Below are 23042 nucleotides of genomic sequence, written 5' to 3' on the forward strand. Positions count from 1 at the left end.
GGTCACCCAGGCATTTTAACCAGAACCAGGATAGAAGTATAGTTTTTCCATGTAGATCTTTAAAAATATTCTACTACTAGCAATCCATAACAGCAAAGGGGCAGCATTTATGCAACTCAGTCCCCACTAGTAATTAAGACTAAGCTGAACTGTACCCAAATGACCTGAAACACTATAGCTACCTTAAAATTAAAGCTAAAGCTAAAATATGCCGAAGTCTACAAGGCTGTATGAATCTCAGCATTTAGTGTAAAATTTTGTTTACCAATGTTTAGTATTTAAAGAATTTATTTCCTGAAACCTTATCTACCATCTTCAATTTCAATTATATTTGACAGACATTAAGAGCAGACCAGGAAAATATTTATAACAAATAAAAAGAAAGCATACAAAATTACACACGTAGTAATGATTTCACAAAACAAAATATTAAATATGCCTTATTTTATACACCAAAATATTCATAGTGGTAGTAACTCCTTGAAGGTAAAAATCCCTGTCTTACTCATCTTTATAGAGCCATCCTACAGAAGAGTGCCTGGTAGAAAGTAGGTATTCATTAAGTGCTTCCTGAAAAAAATGAAAGTGAATAATAGCCATCTTCCAAAAAAAGGTACTCGATCAAGTAAATATATGAAATTTTAATATTTTCATCTGAAATATACAAAGGAGTAAAGACAAAGTCAATACCTAACTAAAATTCTCTTAAGTAACTTCATTATTACAAAGTTAAATCTTCAGTCAAAAATCCAACTCTAAAAATATAGTCTCAAAAATCACATATCTACATATAATACGGAGACAACTCAATTGTCTTATGCTGCATCATCATCATCCACTGCAGCATAGATGGCTTGATTCCTCCTCTTAATTTTCTTTCTTTGTTCAGGTTCATGTTCATCACTCAGCCTCTTCAATGGCAACTCGGTTAAGTCGTTTCCATCCCCTGACTCTGGAGCCTCACCAAGTTTCCCCTCTCTGCCATCTGGGGAACCCAATGTATCATCAGAAGATACAACCATGGAACCCGGCAAGATCCTGACATCAGAAAAGCTTGCAGAGAAGTCAGAAGCTTGATCAGAAGAAGGTTCTACAGATGGTGTATTCATGTCACTATGCGTACTTACAATACTATCTTCATCTTCCTCTTCTTCATCTAACATTATTTCATCTGGATTAATAGAGGACAGGGCAGATGTATCTGTGTTATATTCACTATGATCTTCTCCAGAGTCATTACTCTCCACATCATCTTGCTGTTCATATTCACCACATAAGTGATGTTCCTCCTTGGCCTTCTGAAGCCTGACATTCATGTCAGTGATGCCAAGTTGGGCACAAAATTCAGTAGTTTGAGGACTGATCCTATGAACCAACTGCATTTGTGTCTGTGGCCTGCTAGGGTCATAACAAGCAGCTGTTATGCTGAAGTTACATGGAACTTTGAGGTCATGATTCAGTATTTCCAATACTTTGTTCATAGCTTCTTCTGTTGCACTATAATCCCACCTACAAAAGTCCAAAACAATAGCTTTTTACATTTTATTAGCCTCAGACAACAAAAGATGAAATCTAAATATGGACTTCATATAAACCATATATAAAAATTCCATCTAATAAAATTATAGTTAATATTCCAAAGGACCATTTTGAAATAAAAACAATTCTTAGAAAAAACTATTCTTAATTCACCCTCTAAAACAAGTATAAATCACTTTAATGTGTGAACCAAATCTCTGCCATTTTACAGTTCTATGCATGCTCATTCATTTATACACTTATTTGGGTTGGTATTCCATCATCCATTTTTATATCCCTTAGAAGGAAAATTTATAGTTTTCCATACCAGTTAGTAAACCCTGAATTACTCTGACATTCATTTAACAATAACTCCCTTGATTTAAAAAAATAAGAAAAGTAAGAGGTGGATGGGACAAAAGTTGGGCACGCAACAGGGACAGCAAACCCTAAATAAGGTCAGACTTACCTTGCATGCAGGCCATTATTTTCAGGCATATTCCATAGACGCTCAGTCACATTAATAAGATCATCAGTAGCCCTGAGAACAGTGAGCCATTCAATATCATACTCTAAGTACTCAGGAGCACTGGGGTCATGTTCTATTTCTATCACCTATAAAAAGAAATCAGTAATTTTAAGAAATACATTTCTATTTTTAATATTCAAAGAATTTCAATATAACAAAATGTAAGTGGAATTTAATAGCTTATAAACACTAACATAAGTATTCCCAAAAAATTCTTAGAATATATAAATTATAGAGCATAAATAAATTCTAAAGGGAAAATTATTATGTTTCTAGTCATTGGAAGAACAAAACTATATTGCCAAGTTATTTCATTTTCTTTTTACCTGAAGAAAGTCTCTATGTGGTAAGCATTTGTCCAAGGCTAAAAATTTGGTTGCTTTGGCTGCCTGTCCTTTATCCTTGGCCTAGAAATGTGAACCATGATTTAAGAAAAAATGTTAAAACATCATAGGTAATTCATACACAGAATAGGATGGAAGCAATCTTTATAAACATACCCCTAAGTCATGTGTCAAAGCAACAACTGTCACCATTCCAAAATAAGTCAGTTCTATAACAACTTGTATAATGACGGGCAAGGTACTTAAACTCTCTGGGCTTCAACTTCCTTACAAAAGTCAAAGGTAGACACAAATGCTGAAGATAATGATACTGGATTTTTTAAATTATAATAATAATTTAAAAATAAATTTAAAAAGAATCAGATAATGATACAGTTAAATCAAAGCACATAATACAAAGGTTAATGATAACAGAAGAGCTTAAAAGTAATCTGGCAGATTGAAAGAAATTGTATAATTTCTTCTAAACAAATTTTAGAAGAAATTATAGGGAAAAATCTTTTTACCTTGGGTCGGGCAAAGATCTCTTAGATATAACACCGAAAGTGGATATGATACATTCACAGAATGAAATATTGTTCAACAATAAAAATGAAAGAAATACTAAACCTGCTACTTGAAAGAACCTCAAAAACAAGCAAAGGAAAGAAACCACAAGCCAAAGACTATAGATTTTGGTCCCACTTATATAAATGTTCAAAAAAGACAAATCCAGAGAGACAAAAAGCAGATTAGTGAGTGCCCAAGGCTGCGGGTGGGAACAAGACTCACAGGAAATAGACACAAAAGATCTTTTGGGGTGCTGGAAATGTTCTAAAACTGGGCTATGTGATGTTTGCTCTGGAAACATCTAGAACTCTGGAAATATACTATAACTCACTCACTGAATGGTACATTTAAATAGATGAATTTTATATTATGTAAATTATACGCCAATGAAACTATTTTATTTTTTAAAAATTAACTGGCAGAAAGAAACAGGGGCAGAAGGTGGTGGGTCACAAACATGAAGATTATATTGGATGCAGTAAAAAAGTGACTCAGGGAGAACAGTAAGGCACATGGAGAAAAACAGACAAGGAAGCAGGGTCTGTGCCATCCTGCTGTAGGCCAGGTTTCAGTTCACTGGTGGTGATGGACTAAGAGAAGTGCAAGGCACACAGATTACAGACAGACGGTAGCAGCAAGGCAGTTCTGAGGAAAGGTGATTTCTGGTGTTGGACAAAGGGCTAAAATAGAACATTGGCAAAGTCAGAAAAGGTTGAGGAGTTAAGAAAAAGGGATCACACATATTCATTCAGAAACTGAAGTCCCTAAGGTTGACAACAGAAGAGGGATGGGGAGGAAAGTACCAAATCTGATGCTTCAGTAAAAATCCAGGAGTGTCATGAGCCCTAGGAGATAGAAGACAATAACGCAGACGTAGAAAAGGTGATGGGTATAAATGGATGACTTGGACGTTAAAAGAGGATAATTGCTTCGCAGTGGCCCAAAGGAAAAGAAAAGGAGTAACCTTGACTCTTCATCTCAGTGAAACTGGGGAGTGAGGATAAGCCCATAACAGCAAGGGCCCACAGGAATGTTTTCAAACATAACTTTCCAAACTGCATTTGAGTAACATCATTAAAGTGCACCCCCACTACAGAAAAGTGTTGGGTCAAGTTCAGGAAGCACTGCACACCACATTCCAGTGCCCATTAACACATTCGAGATTCTCAGAAATTATAGAAGCCCTTGAGAAGAAATCTCTAACCTTGAATTTCTAAACATTTTCCCTATGGAATACTTTATGGGGAAAGTCAGATTTTGGTGAGAACGGGAGGGGAAAGAGAGAACCACACATTCCATAAAAGCCCAATTGTAAGTATAAATTTATTCTCTACCTTCCATCAAACACTATCATTCAAGCAGTTTCCCAAAGAAAATTCTGGGAGTTCCTCTCTGTCACCAAATCCTGATGACTGTGCTTCCAAAATCTCTCTGGAACCTGTGTTCTTTGTGTTCCCTCTTTGCCACAGTTTAGAATCTCATCTTTTGCTTAAATACGCCTCCCATTTTCCTTCCTACAATCCATACACAAAACTGCTATGAAACTAACCTTTCTGAAATGAAAATCTGGTTTCATCACTCCCCAACTTTCTCCATTACCTTCTGGTTAAAACTCAAACTCCAGAGCATGACCCAGAAGGCAGCTATGATCTCATTCCAGCCTCATCTCTCCCTCTGCCTCAATCAAAGGGACTGCTGCAGTCCCCCAGCATACGCCAGTGCCAGGCATTCAGGCCACTAGTCTCTGCACACACTGATCACTCTATCTGGATGGCGTCACCTAGATTCAACTGCTTTCTGGGACAGTCAATTCCTTTGGAAAACCTTCGTCTCTTCATCTCCTGTCCGCATCCCCATGTGAGCACAGTATGGCAGAGTTACTCCCACAGTCTCCTGGCACTTTTCATCACTGATTTATTACACTATCTTATAATCACCTGCATGTCTCTTCCTCCCAAGGATATGGAGTTACTTGCAAAAGCAAAGTTATATTTGATATCTTTCTCTCAATTTACAACTATTTTTGATAAGTGTTTGATAAGTGTTTGTTATTTGATACATATTTGGTAAATGTTTGTTCAATGAAAGAATAATATTTTTGGTTTCTACCTGATGCTGCATTAAGGCTGCAAACTTCACATGAAGGTGTGCAGAAAACCAGTACGTAGGCTTGAAGTGCTCTAAGAGCTCTGAGGCAGCAGGACTTCCCAATGTGTTATTTTCCACTTCTTGTCGGAAAAAAGATTTAGTCTTCAGAAGCTGCTGCTTATTTCCATAATGATAGATCTTTCTTGGCCAATCATGAGATAAGAATATGTCCATAGGCTGCTTCAGCTTTAACAGAAAAAGAAAGAAAACTTTTTAAAACACAGATCAAAAGCAATCCCTGACTCTTTCTCCACTACCGCACAACCGTTTGCCCACTTCGAGCTTTAGACTTCTGTGTAATTCATTCCAAGGAAACTTTATTTAAGAAGGTCACAGAAACACTAAGATATACTAAACTCACTCATCTAAGCCAGGAGAAACCGCTTTCTCTCTCCTCACAAATCACCTTTGTCTTCCACGGCAAGGCAGGGCCATGCAGACACACTTTGATCAGACTGTCAGCCAGCTATGGTCTTTCATATGGAGCCTCTAAAATATGTAATAACCGTCATTCTTTTCCTTTCTAGTGAAGAAACTGTTTTAAGATACACAGACACCAGATTTCATGAGATATCTAATGTAAATAGTATGGTAAAACCCAAAGGTATATTCCCTTTTTTTTCCACCTAATGGACTCATATAGCATATACCTAAAAAACTCTGTTTACTACATAAATTACAGTAGAGGTATTTAAGGTGGCTGGTGTCTTCACAGGGAGGCCACAAAATACACTCCATACTTTACTGATCCCCAGCACCTTCAAGTAATCTGCAAAAAATACCTGGAAAACTAAATTAAAATAACTTAAGTGTTCAAGATGATACAAGATGACAGATATGACTAATCACTGAATAATTCAGGCAGTAAGTGCAATGAAATTTCAGAATAGACTGATGGTTTTAAACTAGAACACTGTTGGGACACCTGGGTGGCTCAGTTGGTTAAGCATCTGTCCCTTAATCTCAGCTGAGATCTTGATCTCAAGGTTGTGAGTTCAAGCCTCTCAACCCCTCTTGGGCCCCACTCTAGGCATGGAGCCTACGAAAAAAAAACAAACAAAACAAAAAACCAGAACACTGGTATCTAAGGCGGTTCTTCAAAGACTGGTAGGGCTGAAATGAGTAAAAGGGAAAAAGCATTCAAGGCAGAGAACTGTTCTGAGTAGGGTATTAAAGAAATGCCTGCAAAGCATCCTCATGCTCCTGCTGAGACTGTCGGGTACGGTGGGAGGGCCTGAGAGCATGAGCCAGGCCCCATCCCTTAACTCCTTAGGAAATCCAGGGCAGGCTACTTACCTATCTGAGCCTTGGCCTCGCATCCTTAATATGACAAAGTCAGAGTAACACCAGTCCACAGAATTGTGTGGCAATTATATGAAATACCCTGTGTGGAAACTGCTTAGCCCAGTGTCAGGCATTTAATGCATTCTCAAACAAAAACCTGGTTTCGCCTACTCTCCAGTTAAGCCAGTGTTCCAATACCCCCTTCACAATTTTACCATATTCTCTATCATTTTTTACCACTATTTATTTCCTATTTAATACCGTTATCTGAAATACTTTAATATTTTCTTTAAAGTTTCACTTTATGCCAATATATATTCTTTAGCCTTATTCTAAGTAGTAATATCTGAAGTCATGGATTAAATGTTCTATTTTATTATTACTCCCTAAAATAAATTCATAACATTAGAATTTTAAATGTTCATCTGTGAACCTCCTAAAAGCAACTCAAGATCCAAATTTTAGAAATACTGAATTAAGTTCTTCTTGGAAGTCGTATACCAAAATGATCAAAATACACTTTGGTACAGAATTACTTTAACATTTTTTACAAGTCTGCTGTAATGTACTTTTTACATACCTGTTTTAATTTATAGACTTCAATATTTCTCACATGATATATACTCCTTATTGTAGCTGGATTATAAGGGGGGCACTCAAAATGACCTTAAATTAAAGAAGAGAAATAAGCTATATTCAACTCCCTTAAATACTGAAAATACAAATATATACATACACTTCTCCAAAACTGAGGTCTGTCATTAATGTTTTTGGTTCTTAAAAATTTTATGAAGACACTGCTCTTAAAATGTTGGTATTTTCTACTAAGTGATCACTAACTATAAATCTAAATAATTGAGGGGCTTAAGAATTTTTAAATTAAATTATATTTAATATGGAATATGTTGTTTATTCACATAGTTTAAAATTTTAAAGATACCATCAGAATGGAATAAGAAGAATTCCTCCAGAGAGTAGACCACTGATGCATAGGGATAGGGTAGGAGCAGGGATTAACCACAAAACTTTTGGAAATGATAGAAATGTTTTAATTTAGATGGTTGCATAACCTATAAATTTACTAAAAAATCACTGAATTGTATACTTCCAAAGATATGTAAATTTTACCTCTACAAAGCTGCTAAAACAATGGGAGGCAGGGATCCTCCTATTCCTGTCCCCCAGCAACCAGTAACACTACCTAGAGGCAACCAGTGTTAGTCAGGTTTTAGTATTTTATTCCAGGAATATCTACTATGCACATCATAATATACAGACTTCTTTACCCTTCCTTTTTTTTTAATGCAAATGGCAGTAGATTTTATACATGTTCTGTGCCTTGTTTTTTTTTCACGTATCTTAGAGCTCTTTGTATACCTCACACACAGAGCTGCTTCTCTACTTTTTTAAAAAAATAGCTTCATAGCACTACATTGTATTGTTTTATCACGATATAGTTAATGAGTTCCTACCTTCTGCCATTACAAACAAGGCTGAAATTTTAAAAATGTGTACACATCACTTTGCACTTGTGGAATATTATCTGTAAATTACATTTCTGGAAATAGAACACCTGGGTCAGAGTACTTCTGTAATTTCCACAGACTACCAGCTATCCTCCAAAGAGTGGAAGACAGTTTGTACCCACACTTGCCATGAAGGAGATAGCCTATTTTTGTACTCTTATGCCAATAGTTTAGAATCATGGGGAATAGCACAGCAGGGAACAGACTCGTGATTTAATAGTTACATTGAGGATATAAGTTTTAGCTGCCAACTCATAAAATTCTGAAGTCAATGTGAACCAAAGTTATTCCTTTAACTTTAAAACCAAGGTATAATCTTTTCAGATACAGTGGAATGAATAAGTACAGTGTAGTATACATCTACAATGGAATACTACTCACAAATTAAAATGAATAGAGTGAGATGTATCAACATGGATTTCAAAAACATTGAACAATGAAGCAAGCTGCAGGAAGACACATGCAAAATGATACATTCACATGAAGTTTGAAACATGCTATATCATACACTGTTTAAAGCTGTTACACATCTCCTAATGACATAATCAAGTGAATGACAAATACCAAATTCAGAAGAATTGACTGCCTGATGAGGAAAGGGAAAGATAAAAGGAGGAGAATGGGACTGAGGACAGATAAACAGTGAGCTTTGACTATATCTGTACCATTTTATTTCTTTAAAATCCTAACTAAAAGTCACAAAATACAAAGACTGATAAAACTAGATAGTGGATACATAAATAGTATGTTCTAGTGTTCTCAACATTTTCATATGTATAAACTATTTCATTAAAAAAAAGTAATAATAGTTCAGAGAAAAAAAATCCAATGAGAAAGTCAAACTCTATATTATGCTTAAGTTACTCTGAGGCATGCCAAGTTCTAAAGTTTAAAAACAATTCTCAGAATAATACCTTTTCGATAGTCATGAGATTTAAAGATACCAGAGATGCCACCAATCCTTATGCCTCGGTATTTTACTACACCAGCCAAACCTGAAAAAGTACACAGTTAAATAAAATTACTATAAGCAGAAGCAATCTCTTTACTAACTAAATGAATAGTATAAAGGCCTAGAACTCCATGCAGTCCTAAAATTATTTGAAAATTAAATGTCATGATGAAGTTACTCTTTTACATAGTGATAAGCCAACAATATATAAGGCAGACTAAGGAGGAGAGGCCTAGAAGCAGACAGGCAAGAGACTAAGCAGAAAGGAAGGAACGCATGAGATTAGGTGTGTTAAGGGAGAAATAGACATAATTTAGTACCTAATCGAATATTACAGTGGGTTGGGTAGGAAAAAAGAAAAAATGTCCTATGATGGATTTGTATGTTATAAATCTGAAAGTCAACAAATATAAAGTATAAAGAACCTACAGTTTCTATATTTCATTTCTGACTGACCATCTTCAAACCTTCTCACAATATTGAGCTGTCAAAAGATCAACCAGTAATGAACTAGAGAAATTACATTTCTGAAGTTATGATGTCATCATTACAGCTATAAGTATTTATATATTTTTTAAATTTTATTTATTTATTTGAGAGAAAGAAAGCACAAGCTAGGGGAGGAGCAGAGCGGGAAGGAGAGGAAGAGAGAGAATCTATCAAGCAGACTCCACACTGAGCGAGGAGCCCAACATGGGGCTCTATCTCACAATGCTCAACCATGACCTGAGCTGAAACCAAGAGTCATACACTCAACTGAGTAAGCTACCCCAGCACCCCACTATAAACATTTAAATAAAGAGAATAAAGGACTGTATAGTCTAACAGGACTATACAAATTGAACCTGAATATAAATTGAATATATAAATTGAACCTGAATCTAATCAGGTTGTGAATCTAAACACAGATTGCAATTACTGCAAAGGATAAAATGAATGTGTTAAACAACATAGGAAATTCCAATCAGCTAAATTCAGAAAGCAGGAAATTCTGTAAGACAAATTTCTCATCTTCCTCAACAAATCAACAACATGGGGTGGGGGAAAAAAGGAACTGTTATAGCCTAAGAGGATTTAGAATCATGACAATAAAATGAAATGTGTGGACCTGCTTTGGATTCTATTTGAACAAGTCAATTGTAAAATCAAACTCTTGCTGATAATCACAGAAATCTGAACATGAAGTAGGCAAAAGATATTGGGAATCACTGCTACTTTAGATAAGTATAATAATGGTACTGTAGCAGTGGTATTTTTAAAAACACTTATCTCCTAAAAATATGTACTGAAGTATTCACAGGAGAAATAATATGATGGCTGGGATTTGTTTTGCAATACTCCAGTCACTTCTTCCCACAAAAAAGTTTGGAGGGGAGTGAGGTTGAAATAAGGATGGCAGAATGGTAACAGTTGTTGAAGCTGGTTAATAGGTACAAAGATTCATTATATTATTCTCTATTTTTGTGTATGTTTAACAATTTCCATTATAATAAGTTTAAGTTTTTTTAAGTTTAATACAGAAAGAGAAAAATAAAGGGACTGCACATAGTGTAAAAGGCCTTTGCAGTTATTATTACATTATATTATATTATCAATATTGCTTAAACACCAGATGAAGCATGGACATATTTTCATGATTACCTAAATTAACTGTTTTAATTAAATTTTCATAATTAACTATTTAAATTAAGAGGCATTCCCAAAACACTATACATCTCAAGACGCTGCCCAAATATTATACAAATCCTGACAGGCTCTTCCATTCCAAACAAACCAAAAATTACCCATGAACACATACCTAAATAATAAATGTTTGGCGCCACCCAGCCACCATAGGGTAACTCTTGCAAATGATTTGAGGCTTCATGGTTTCCCCCAATGAAGATTGTGAGAACTGGGGCCTTTTTCTCTCCAGAGTAATACCTAGAACATAAGGGTAAAGTTGTCAGTTGGCATAGCAGAAATTAGGCATAGAGAAAAGCAGTAACTGATGCCCATAAAACTGGGCATAGCAGAAAAGCAAAATTAGGTCCAAAGGAAAAATCTGAACCCACTATAAAAAATGAAAAAGCTCTTTCTAAACTAATTGCCTATAGTCCTTAGGAATTCAGGAGCTGCCACCTTGGGTTCCAAGCCAGCGCGCATTCAATAAGGTCAAGCAAGAACTTTGTCAGCTCCGAACCTTAGCTTCTAGAACACGGATGAGCACAAAGCAGGCGTCCAATAAAAATTCCTGGATCAGTAAAGAAAGCAGTCCCAGAGTCCTATCAAGTACAAGGTAATTAACCTGTCAGCTCCTTCCTGCAGGTTTCTCCCTCAGGCTTCGATCCCTTCCGAAACAGACAAGACAGGTGAAAGGATGTGAGAAAAGTGACATTTACTAAGCGCCCGTTCCTAGACACTGCGTGAACAAAGAAGGTAACTAAGCAAGACAGCTAGTCAAGGCCGGGGGCGAGGGGCAGGGGGATTGGAACCCAGTCCGGTTCTCTCCCACTCCCTCTGGATAGTGACACCTCGCACCGCCAGGTCCGGGGCCCGGGTCCCGTCGCTCACCTGTAGAAGGTCTGCATGTGGCGGTACTTGGGCGGGACGGCCATGCAACGCAAGTCGGCCTCGTTGCGCACCGCCTGGAAGTCGCCGCAGCACAGCAGAAGATCTATCGGCCCAGGGCCGCGCCTCTCCGCCAGCGCCAGCGTCTCATAGATCTTGTCCAGCTCGCCGTGGCAGCAGCCGGCCACAGCCACCCGCATTCTGCCGGCTGGAGGCGGGGAGGGTTGCCTGGAAGCCCCTACACCAGCGCCAGCCCAGGCCAGACAGCAAGAAGCGGCCAGATCGTTCAGCTCCCGCCAACACTGACTGAATCCAACCCTCGAAAACTAGCCCGAAATAGAATTCACTTCCGGTTTCCAAATCTCGCGAGAGATGGATGGGCAAGGGCAAGAATTACAGGGTTTGAGAGAGCTTTCTAATGGGATGAGGCTTTGCCTGTCTTCTGGGTCCTCGAATTCCGGCAGTTATGACGGATGATAAAAATCAAAACCAGGAAAGGTCTGGGTGACTGAGTCGGTTAAGCGTCTGCTCTCTGCTGAGGTCATAATCCCAGCGTCCTGGGATTGACTGCCCCGTGGAACTCCTAGTTGAGCAGGCAGAAGCCTGACCCTCGCTCTCTCGCTCTCTCACAAATAAATAAATAAATAAAATCTGTTTTAGAAGATCAAAAACAGAAAAGTTGGGTTTTTTTTTTTTAAGTCCAGAAACAGTAGTTTAGTTTGATAAAATTAAGCCGAACTAAACAAGTGAGACCGTGGGATTGGCTAATTTCCTAAGCAGAAACTCTGACGGCAAAGGTAACTGCCTGAAAGCGAATTAGAAATTGAAAGACTTTTTAAAAAGAGAGGTCAAACTAAAAATAATTATTAACTAAAACTTAAAAACTCACTGAAGGTTTCTAAATTATCCACCAATGAGTTTCTAAAATTATGGGGGGATTTTTTTGTTTTGTTTTGTTTTGTTTTGTTTTAAAGGGGCTGTGGACTCTTCTTCCTACCGAATAGCTGTTTCCATAACTAGACTGTAAGCTCAATGAAAGCAGAAGAATGTCTGGAAAACATCCAGGAGGGAAACGAACCGAACAATTGAAAAATGAGTGGTCAAAATAGAAACAAGGAAAACAGTGAAACACCTTTGGCCAATTTAATCAAGAAAAGTAATCTAATCAATATAATACAGGGAGTAACAAATCCATCCATTTTCTTTTTGAAGATTTTATTTATTTATTTGATAGACAGAGATTACAAGTAGGCAGAGAGAGACAGAGAGGAGGAAGCAGGCTCCCCACGGGGCTCCACCCCAAGACCCCAGGATCATGACCTGAGCCGAAGGCAGAGGCTCTAACCCACTGAGCCACCCAGGCTCCCCACCATCCCTCATTTTTTAAAAACGCGTAAAATAACATCGTAGGGACAATGACACCACAATTAATTCCGAAGTAAGCAGAAGATATTAACAGAACCATGACAATAAGAAAATCCTGGAAAAGTCGAAGAAATCCATTGAAAGACATTGTACCCACAGGAGCTTACAGGCAATTTCTTTCAAATTTACAAGAGAGATCTTTCATGATGTTTAAACTGATCAAGAGAAAAGAAAGGAATGGAAATCTAGTACTTCCAGTCTTTTTTTAATATGTTCTCCTTTGGGTTTGGATTTTTACATATATAATAGATGCTTTTTACAGCAATGCTAAATTTAACTTTTTCCATTTGATTTTTAAAATTTTATTTAAATTCAAGTAATTAACATATAGTGTATTATTAGTTTCAGAGATATAGTTCAGTGATTCATCAGTTGCATATAACACCCAGTGCTCATTACATCAAGTGCACTCCTTAATGCCCATCACCTAGTTAACCCATTTCCCCACCCACCACCACTCCAGCAACCCTCAGTTTGTTTCCTATAATTAAGAGTCTCTTACGGTTTGTCTACCTTTCTGATTTCATCTTATTTTATTTTTCCTTCCGTTCCCCATGATCTTCTGTTTTGTTTCTTAAATTCTGCATTAAGAGTGAAACCATATAACTGTCTTTCTCTGATTTATTTTGCTTAGCATAATACCCTCTAGTTCCATCCACATCACTTTAATAGTAAGATTTCATTTTTTTTGATGGTTGATATATATATATATATATATATATATATATATATATATATATTCACATCTTCTTTATCCATGTCCATCCATGCCGATGGACATCTGGGCTCTTTCCATAGTGTAACTATTGTGCACATTGCTGCTATAAACTTTGGGGTGCATCTCCCAAAGGATCACTATGTTTGTATCCTTTGAATAAATACCTAGTACTGCAATTGCTGGGTCATAAGGTAGCTCTATTTTCAACTTTTTGAGGAACCTCCATACCATTCTCTAGAGTGGCTATACCCGCTTGCATCCCCACCAGCAGTGTAAAAGCATTTCCCTTTTCTCACACCCTTGCCAACATTTGTTTTTTCCTGACTCATTCATTTTGGCCATTCTGACTGGTGTGAGGCGGTATCTCATTGTGGTTTTGATTTGTATTTTCCTGATGTTGAATGATGTTGAGCATTTTTTTTCATGTGTCTGTTGGCCATTTGGATGTCTTCTTTGGAGAAATGTCTGTTCATGTCTTCTGCCCATTTCTTGACCAAATTACTTGTTTTTTGGGTTTTGAGTTTCCTAAGTTCTTTATAGATCTTGGATCTATAAATAGATCTATAAAAAGATCTTTATAGATCTTTATCTGATAAGACACTTGAAAATGTCTTCTCCCATTCTGTAGGCTGTCTTTCGGTTTTGTTGGCAGTTTACTGTGCAGAAGCTGTTTATCTCGATGAAGTCGCAATAGTTCATTTTTGCTTTTGTTTCCCTTGCCTTTGGAGACGTGTCTAGTAAGAATTTGCTGCATTCAAGGTCAGAGAGGTTGCTGTCTGTGTTCTCCTCTAAGGATTTTGATGGATTCCTGTCTCCTATTTGGGTTTTTCATCCATTTTGAGTTAATTTTTGTGTATGGTGTTAAGAAGGTGATCCAGTTTCATTCTTCTACATGTGGCTGTCCAATTTTCCCAACGCCATTTGTTGAAGAGACTGTCTTTTTTCCATTGGATATTCTTTCCTGCTTTGTCAAAGTTTACATGACTATAGATTCATTTGATTTTTAATCTACGGGAATTGTCATTTTCTGGATCCTATTTTCTTCCATGTAAAATATTTTAATTGTTGTCTGACTTAAAGTAACAAATTAAACTTAAAGTAACAAATTAAAACTTAAGAGCCCATTTTGACATATGTAATCACTCATATAAACCCCATCCATATCAAGATATAAAGTATTTCCAGAATTCAGAAAGACTTCCTTATACTTCCTCACAAGGCCCTACACCCAAAAGAAAAGCACTATTCTAACCTCTATCAACATAGATGGGCTTTGCTTGTTTTTTTTTTCTAATTCCAGTATAGTTAACATACAGTGTTATATTAGTTTCTGGTGTACAATATAGTGATTCAACAATTCCAACCATTACTCAATGCTCATCATAAGTGGACTCTTAATCCCCTTCCCCTATGTTGCTTGCTTACAAATTTCATATAAATGTCGGTATATATTATGCACTTAATTTAATGTTTGTGATATTCATCTGTAAATCTATAATATAAATAGATAAAACCATAAGATGCTGTTTCTTATTACTGTGTAGTATTCCATTATGTGAACATACCACAGTTTGTCTGTTGTTCTGCTGAAGGACAATTGGGTTGTTTCTACTTTGGGGCTATTGTGAATAAAACCACCATGCACATTCTTGTAGAAATCTTTTAGTGGACATTACACTTATTTCCCTTAGATTATGTCCAGTAATATAATCTCTGGGTATAGAGTAGATATATGTTTAGCTTTGATAGATAGGTCCATTTCCAAAGTGTGCCAATTACACTTTCCTAAGGAATATAAAACCATTCCAATTATTCCATGTGCTCAACAACCTTGGTATTATCTGTCTATTACATTTTAGCCATTTCCTTGCATTTTGTGCAATGGTATCTCATTATGATTTCCAAATGCACGGTTTATAAGAAAATTTTAATATATCAGTCAACTTGAATTTCCTTCTTTTGTGACCAATAGGAAACAATATCTTAATACCATAAAATTCAAAAACTAGTGGTCAAAGCAGGAAATAAAAGATGAAAATAAGAATGAAGAAGTGCATTGTGGCCAGCTCCTGATTCCAACCTACACCCCATTTCTAGAGGCCATACCAGTGAGTAAACAAACTTGAGAAGTCTCACTGACTTTCTTAAATCCAGAAAGAATCAGACTTGATAGAAACCCTCACACTCTTTCCATTCTGAATGAGGATGGAAAAAAAAATCCATGTATAAGTGGACCCACACAGTTCAAACCCATTTTGTTCAAGGGTCAACTCTATTCTATACTAATAAAAATAAATAATACGGGGAAAGAGGGATCTTATTTACACAAGAATGCTGATTGGTAAATATGGAAGGAAAGTTGGATTAGAGATTACCATTTTATCATCATAATCATCATCATCATCGTTTCCAGCAAGTATCTTCAATTAATGCTAAAACCACTGAGTACAACTTTAGAGAGTAATAGGATACTTACATAGTTTCAATGTATCTGTTATTTGAAACTACTTATATAGTCTCAAAGTATCTTTTCAAAAGATACTTATTATAACACAAAAATTAGAATTTTACACTAGAGAAACCTAGCAGATACCACTTTAACAGAATGATCAAAGTTAACCTTATTAGGAGTGAACTAATCTTCATCACATGTTCCTGATATGTTATATGTTATTTCTGTGGTAGTCCTACCAAAAATTCGTAACTCAAACATAATCCTGAAAAATAGATGAGACAGCGGCACCTGGGTGGCTCAGTGGGTTAAAGCCTCTGCCTTCGTCTCAGGTCATGATCCCAGGGTCCTGGGATTGAGCCCCGCATCAGGCTCTCTGCTCCGCAGGTAGCCTGTTTCACCCCCACCCCCACCCAACCTCTGCCTGCCTCTTTGCCTACTTGTGATCTCTGTCTGTCAAATATAAATAAATAAATAAATAAAAATTTAAAAAAATAGATGAGACAAACAGATTGAGAATGACAATTGAAAAATAACTGGTTTATCTTTCTTTCTTTTTTTTTTTAAAGATTTTATTTATTTATTTGACAGAGATCACAAGTAGATGGAGAGGCAGGCAGAGAGAGAGAGAGGGAAGCAGGATCTCCGCCGAGCAGAGAACCCGATGCGGGACTTGATCCCAGGACCCTGAGATCATGACCTGAGCTGAAGGCAGTGGCTTAACCCACTGAGCCACCCAAGCACCCCGGTTTATCTTTCTTAAAAATATGCTCATAAAAGAAGGGACAAACTGAGAAAGATTAAAAATTGAAGAAGACAGAAGTTTCATGAATATGGAATTAGGGCAGTTGGCCAAATGTGAATAAGGTCTGTAAATTCAATAACATTGTGTCAGGGTTAATGTCCTGGTTTTGTTAATTTTACTGTGGTTACATAAGGTAATTCCTTGTTTTTAGGAAACTTATTGCATATGCAATATGGAAGTTTCCTAAAACAAGAAACATATATATATATATATGTATTATATATACATATATATATGTATATATAATACATTTAGGGATAAAGGAGCATCATTCTGCCACTTACTCTCATATACATAATACTTATTATATGTGACAGATACATAATTTATATATATAATGTATCATAGATATATAAAATACTCCCTCTGTATGTGTGTGTGTGTGTGTGTGTGTGTATTTAGTTTCTGCCCATGTAGTGCAGGGGCTAGAACTAAGAAACTACATTTCTTAGACTCACTTGCCAGCTAAGGTCCAGATTTGGTTTTGCAAATAAGAAACACTTGAGTGAAATTAGAAAGGAAAAGACAGGTGAAAGCTCTTTCTGTCCTTCTGGTGAACTTCCTACTGTTCCTGATCTCAAGTAAGATATGTTCCCCCACGACTGCCTCATTTGTATCTTTAGCTCTTTCAAAAATGTTGTGATCTTTTTTGCTTGAAATACCTAGAATAGGGGGGTGCCTATGTGGCTCAGTCCTTAACCATCTGCCTTCAGCTCAGGTCATGATCAGGTCCTGGGATCAAGCGACGCGTCAAGCCCTGCGCCGAGTCCTACATTGGGCTCCCTGCTTGAGGGAAGCCTGCTTCTCTCTCTCCCACTCCCCCTGCTTCTGTTCCCTCTCTCCTGCTTCTGTTCCCTCTCTCTCTGTGTCTCTCTCTCTCTCTCTCAAATAAATAAAACCCTTTTTTAAAAAATACCTAGAATGGGTTCTGTTTTCCAATATGTTATACCAGGCAAGGTGTCATTCAAGTAGAAGGCAACAAGCAGATGTTTTCAGCCATAAAAGAACTCCAAGGAAACAATACCCAAAGGCACTTTTTGATGAAAAAAAAAATATGACTTGACATTGAAATACAGCCAAATAAAAGTTGAGTAAAAATAAAGAACACAGGAAGAAAGAACCTATTTAAAAGACGGATGATTAAAAATAGAGCAGTATGATGGGTAGGAAATAAATGCTGAAATAGGGAGTAGGTATTTCATGAGTACAGCGTGGTTCTAGAAGACCATTTTGATAAGGTGACATTGAGCAGAAACCTTCACGAAGTAAGGGAGTGAGCTATGGAGATATTTGAGCAATAAATTTTCAAGTCTGTTTTTAAATAAAATGTGACACACCTCAAGAAAAAAACATCCATCCTAGCTATCTGCATCTTATCATTGAACTAGTGATTTTGGCACCTGCCACCACCTGATGGCAGCACACTCTAGAGGAAAACTAATAGAGCAAGTCTGGTGGTAAAACTAAATTAAAGAGAGGCAAACATCACAAAAGAATAAAAGTGCTATGTTGTTTCTGGCCTCTGAATCTTAAACTTAGACATTTCATTGCACTTTCTGATTTCACTAAAAAGATAAAAAATACAAACAAACCTCAGTACCTCTTGGTTACAAGTTTGGTAACTTCCAGATTCCATTCCTGCATTGTAAATAGTGAACAGATTGGCTTTACTTTATCTAACTTGTTACCTTCATGTCTTCGTTTTCAAATCCACCTGCCTAATGTGGTCCCCATTGTTCGGTGCAGAGGTGTCTTTTTATTACCCAGGCAATCCAGAAAATGGTATAGTGACCTGAAGACCTGCTGCTTTTACAGTACCTCTCTTCCTATAAATAATTGGAACTCTTGTTCTAGCATTGATTTTAAAGGATCTGTTAGTGTTTCCACACCTAAATACAGTGAAGTGGTACACTAATTGTTCAGTTAGATGAATGTTTATGGACAAGCCAAGCTCTGTGTGAAATATAACCCAGGGCTTTGCCTGTTATGTTCCTCTTGACACTTCAGGTCAGAGCTTGGGGACCACTTCCACGGAAAGGACTTCAGTCCTGGTGACATTTCCCTCCTAGAGGCTGCCTTAGGACCGTACCCTTTCACTATTTGACTACATTCTAATGACTCCTTTTTGGGTTTTAGCTTTTTTTTTTTTTCAGATAATGTTTTATTAAATAACTGATCTGTATTATTGCTGAGGCCACTATGTGCAGACAAAAGAGAGGGAGTTTTATTTCCTGGTCTCTTCCTCCTTGGACAAAGTCTTGATGATTCCTCCTTTCTGGTCTGGAGCCACTCTTCATGGTGCTTGGGAGCCTCCTTGGTCTTAGATCTGTCGGTCTCAACCTTGTCAACCAGAAGCATCAACCTGCGAGCCTTGTCTGCCTTCAGCTTGTGAATGTGTTCCATGAGAATCTGCATGTTTTTGAACATGTTACCCTTCACTCTCAGGGACAGGCTGAGTGATACATGTGGCAGTCAATCTTCTTAGATTCATGGTATCTTCTGAGCAGCCGGTGCAGAATACTCACCCTCCTCATGCAGGTTACCTTCTCAGGCATTTGAGCATTGGCAGGACCTTTTTTCTTACCAATGCCCATTGGTCTCATTGGTGTCCAACCAGATGTTCTTTTTGCCACAGAGGAGGGCACCAGAGGCAAGCCTCTTCTGAGGCCTGAGCATACTCATGGTTGTGGCTGCAGCACCAAAAGGAAAAGTCTTGTGACTTATTTTCTTGTCTCTCCTTACCTTGTGCCTGAGTCTGAAAGTTCTGTGAGAACCATAAATGTATCTATCTTGTTCATAGTTGTATTACCCACTCCTGGGCATGGTACCTGGCACATAGTAGGTACCTAGTACATACATTTTGTTGAAAGAATACATTTTCAGCATCCTTGGTCCTCTTTTTAAAAATTATTCTCTAAATGAGTTCCTTTTTCATTATTAAAGAAAAAAATTTCTTAATTCACAGCTACTCATTTTTTTTATACTTAAATTCTTCACTGTGTATTTCCTGAGCAAAAGGGCATTCTTTTCATAAAAAGAGTAGTTACCAAACTCAGGACAGTAGCAAAGATTAGCAATCACCTACAGATTTTGATAAAATTTTCCAACTTTCCCATTGATGACCTTTGTAAGCAAGAGGAGAAAATGCTTTTTCCCTTTTTCAGGATTCAATCCCAGATCACAAGTTGCATTTGATTGTCATGTCACTTTAGTGTCTTTTAATCTAGAACAATTCTTCAGCTTTTCTTTGTCTTTCATGACAATTTTAAGGGATGTAGGTGTGTTGTTTTGTAGAATCTCCTTCAGTTAGGGTTTGTCTGATGTTTCCTCTGATTACACTTGTGCATTTTCAGCAGGAATCCCATGAAAGTGATGTTGTATCCTTATCAGTGCATTGTATCATGGTGTCTAATTATCCCATTAGTAGTGATATTTTTTTTTAAAGATTTTATTTATTTATTTGACAGACAGATCACAAGTAGGCAGAGAGGCAGGCAGAGAGAGATGGGAGGAAGCAGGCTCCCCGCTGAACAGAGAGCCCGATGCGGGGCTCGATCCCAGGACCCTGGGATCATGACCTGAGCCGAAGGCAGAGGCCTTAACCCACTGAGCCACCCAGGCACCCCCCCATTAGTAGTGATATTAACTGCAATCATCTGAATAAACTGGTGTCTATCAAGTTTCTCTATCATTAGTCACTTGGAGGAAGATACTTTGAGAATGGATAAATATCTTGTTTTTCATTAAATTTTCACCAATTAGCTTAAGCATCTATTGATGATTCTTCAAAAAATTACAGCTTACATGGTTGTCACATGGTGGCTTTCAAATTCCATCATTCCTTCCATATTTGTAAGTTAGAATTCCATCGTCATTTGGTTATAAAAAGAACATTTTGGGGGCGCCTGGGTGGCTCAGTGGGTTAAGCCTCTGCCTTTGGCTCAGGTTATGTATGGTCTCAGGGTCCTGGGATTGAGCCACGCATTGGGAATCTCTGCTCAGTGGGGAGTCTGCTTCCCATTCCCCCTCTACCTGCCTTTCTGCCTACTTGTAGTCTCTCTCTGTTAAATAAATATATAAAATCTTTTTTTAAAAAAACATTTTCTATATTTTTACTGTAATTTTTAATAAAAGACTTTTTCAACATCTTACTGCTTTATGCACATGCATATTTTACACCCTTCAAACACCTGATGAATTACTGATGCACTGTTTCCCAACGCAAAGCCCTTGTAAATTTTACTTAATTAGCTGTTTGCTTAGGTGAGTGCTTAGTTGTCCTGTGTAGGATAGGCCTATCAGGTCCCAGGAGACTGTGAGTGTTCTGATAAGGATTTTGAAATATAGAAGCCTATGCCCAAATTGATTCAGCCTCTTATTCATACCATGAGAAATCTTAAATACATTGTTGAACCTCTGAGTCTCACTTTTATTCCTGTCTGCTTGAAATTGGAAACCATTTCTTTATACTACTTTGAATCCCTAGTATAATATGGGCACAAGTAAACCCACAGTTAGTGACTGTTAAACTGAACTATAATCTCTTCTGCACCACCATTAGTGCATTTTCTCTTTTTGTTCTAGTTAAAGACTCTCTGTTGTCAAATCTTGTTAAAGTTTCTCCTAAAGTCCTTTTGAGGCCCTTCAGTTTTTGGTTTACATCTATCTTTCTATACTTTCTATGCTTTCCTCTTTTTGCATAGGTATGTTTCTACTTTCAAAAATTCATCTTTCTCTATCCTGGCAATTGCACTTAGTTATTTACAAATGTTTTTCAGATTTCTGTCCAGCTACTTACTTTTTATTTTGTATTTCTATTTTGCCATATTAAATTCACACTTTGTTGTCATTTTTTCAGAAATTAATATTGCTCGGGGTGACTGGGTGGCTCAGTTGGTTAAGCGTCTGCTTTCGGATCAGGTATCCCAGGATGGAGTGCCTGGATCAGGCTCTCTGCTCATTCCTGTGGAGATGCTGCATTAGTGGCAAAAACATGATGCATAAAAACATGGGGAAGGAGTCACTTAACTTATACGTGGGGAAGAGGTTTCCTGGAAGATGTATTGCTTGAGCTAATAGATGAAGCATGGATAAATACAGCTATCACAACTCTATATCATACAAATATCAGCTGAAAATTCAAGTGATACTTTTGTATCCTCTGTTCAAAGGTTATGCTCTGCTCTCTTATGACAAACAGTATATGACATGATTCTAGGCGATGAATGGACATTTAAATTTTTTTGTAGTTATTACATAAACATGTACTAGAATAAAAATAAGGAGCACAGTGGTGCCTGGGTGGCTTGGGTTGAAGCCTCTACCTTCGGCTCAGGTCATGATCCCAAAGTCCTGGGATCGAGCCGGGAGCCTGTTTCCCTTCCTCTCTCTCCGCCTGCCTCTTTGCCTGCTTGTGATCTCTGTCAAATAAATAAATAAAATCTTTAAAAAAAATAAGGAGCACAAAAAACTTGATTTTACAGACTATTGTGGTTTAGGATAAAGATAAAACTATTTAATGAATTGAAACTAACCTTAAAGAAAAATAGAGTGAATAATAACACCTGGGTGCAGACTGACAAAGATTGCATGGGTGGTATGCAGATTATTGAAGTTTGGGAAATACTGCAGAAGGAAAAATCTAAAAATGAAATTCTTGTTTTCCAGAAACTCAACAGATGTTTGGGAACACAAAGCCATGAGCAAGGATGATTAAGGTTACAATAAATTTGGAAACCAAGTACAGGTTTACCCCATTATTCAAAATTAGAGAGCTCTTTTAAAACTTTCTAAATCAAGGGACGCCTGGGTGGCTCAGTTGGTTAAGCAGCTGCCTTTGGCTCAGGTCATGATCCCAGTGTCCTGGGATCAAGTCCCACATCGGGCTCCTTGCTTGGCAGGGAGCCTGCTTCTCCCTCTGCCTCTGCCTGCCACTCTGTCTGCCTGTGCTCACTCTTGCTCCTCTCTCTCTGACAAATAAATAAATAAAATCTTAAAAAAACAAAAAAAATAAACCAAAACAAAAAACTTTCTAAATCAAAATGGCATGAAGTGAAGAAGCAATTACCATTACTTTATATGGAAACATTTTTGGCATTTTCAGCCCTTAGACATTTCTGATACTTTAGGACATATCTTGCTAAGAGATACACAAAATAAATGGAGATAAGGCACAGATGTTCACAGACAGGCTATGGGTGGCTTAATACTGAGATGCTGAATGTAGTTCTTGGGGAAGGAGC

At 37.3% G+C, this 23042-nt stretch overlaps 1 protein-coding gene and 1 pseudogene across 2 annotated transcripts; both read right to left on the reverse strand.

The window, feature by feature from the left end:
• Positions 1-289: 289 nt before the first annotated feature.
• Positions 290-11742, reverse strand: LOC111155159 (debranching RNA lariats 1). Of its 2 annotated transcripts, XM_022515235.1 has the most exons (8): positions 11404-11742; positions 10649-10773; positions 8813-8893; positions 6953-7038; positions 5050-5274; positions 2374-2454; positions 1988-2133; positions 290-1509 (listed from the first exon to the last, which is right to left on the reverse strand). In XM_022515235.1, exons 1-8 carry the CDS (start codon positions 11598-11600, stop codon positions 816-818), a joined length of 1635 nt encoding a protein of 544 aa, XP_022370943.1. In that variant the 5' UTR covers positions 11601-11742; the 3' UTR covers positions 290-815. The 2 variants fall into 2 exon arrangements, with proteins under 2 accessions (XP_022370943.1, XP_022370944.1); XM_022515236.1 differs by lacking the exon at positions 8813-8893 and having other exon boundaries at positions 11404-11690.
• Positions 11743-19024: 7282 nt separating this feature from the next.
• On the reverse strand, positions 19025-19504 carry LOC111155158 (annotated as a pseudogene).
• Between the last annotated feature and the right edge of the window lie 3538 nt (positions 19505-23042).

The sequence above is a fragment of the Enhydra lutris genome, unplaced genomic scaffold (assembly GCF_002288905.1).
Source record: "Enhydra lutris kenyoni isolate GAN:26980312 unplaced genomic scaffold, ASM228890v2 scaffoldscaffold39, whole genome shotgun sequence".
Classification (NCBI taxonomy): Eukaryota; Metazoa; Chordata; class Mammalia; order Carnivora; family Mustelidae; genus Enhydra; species Enhydra lutris.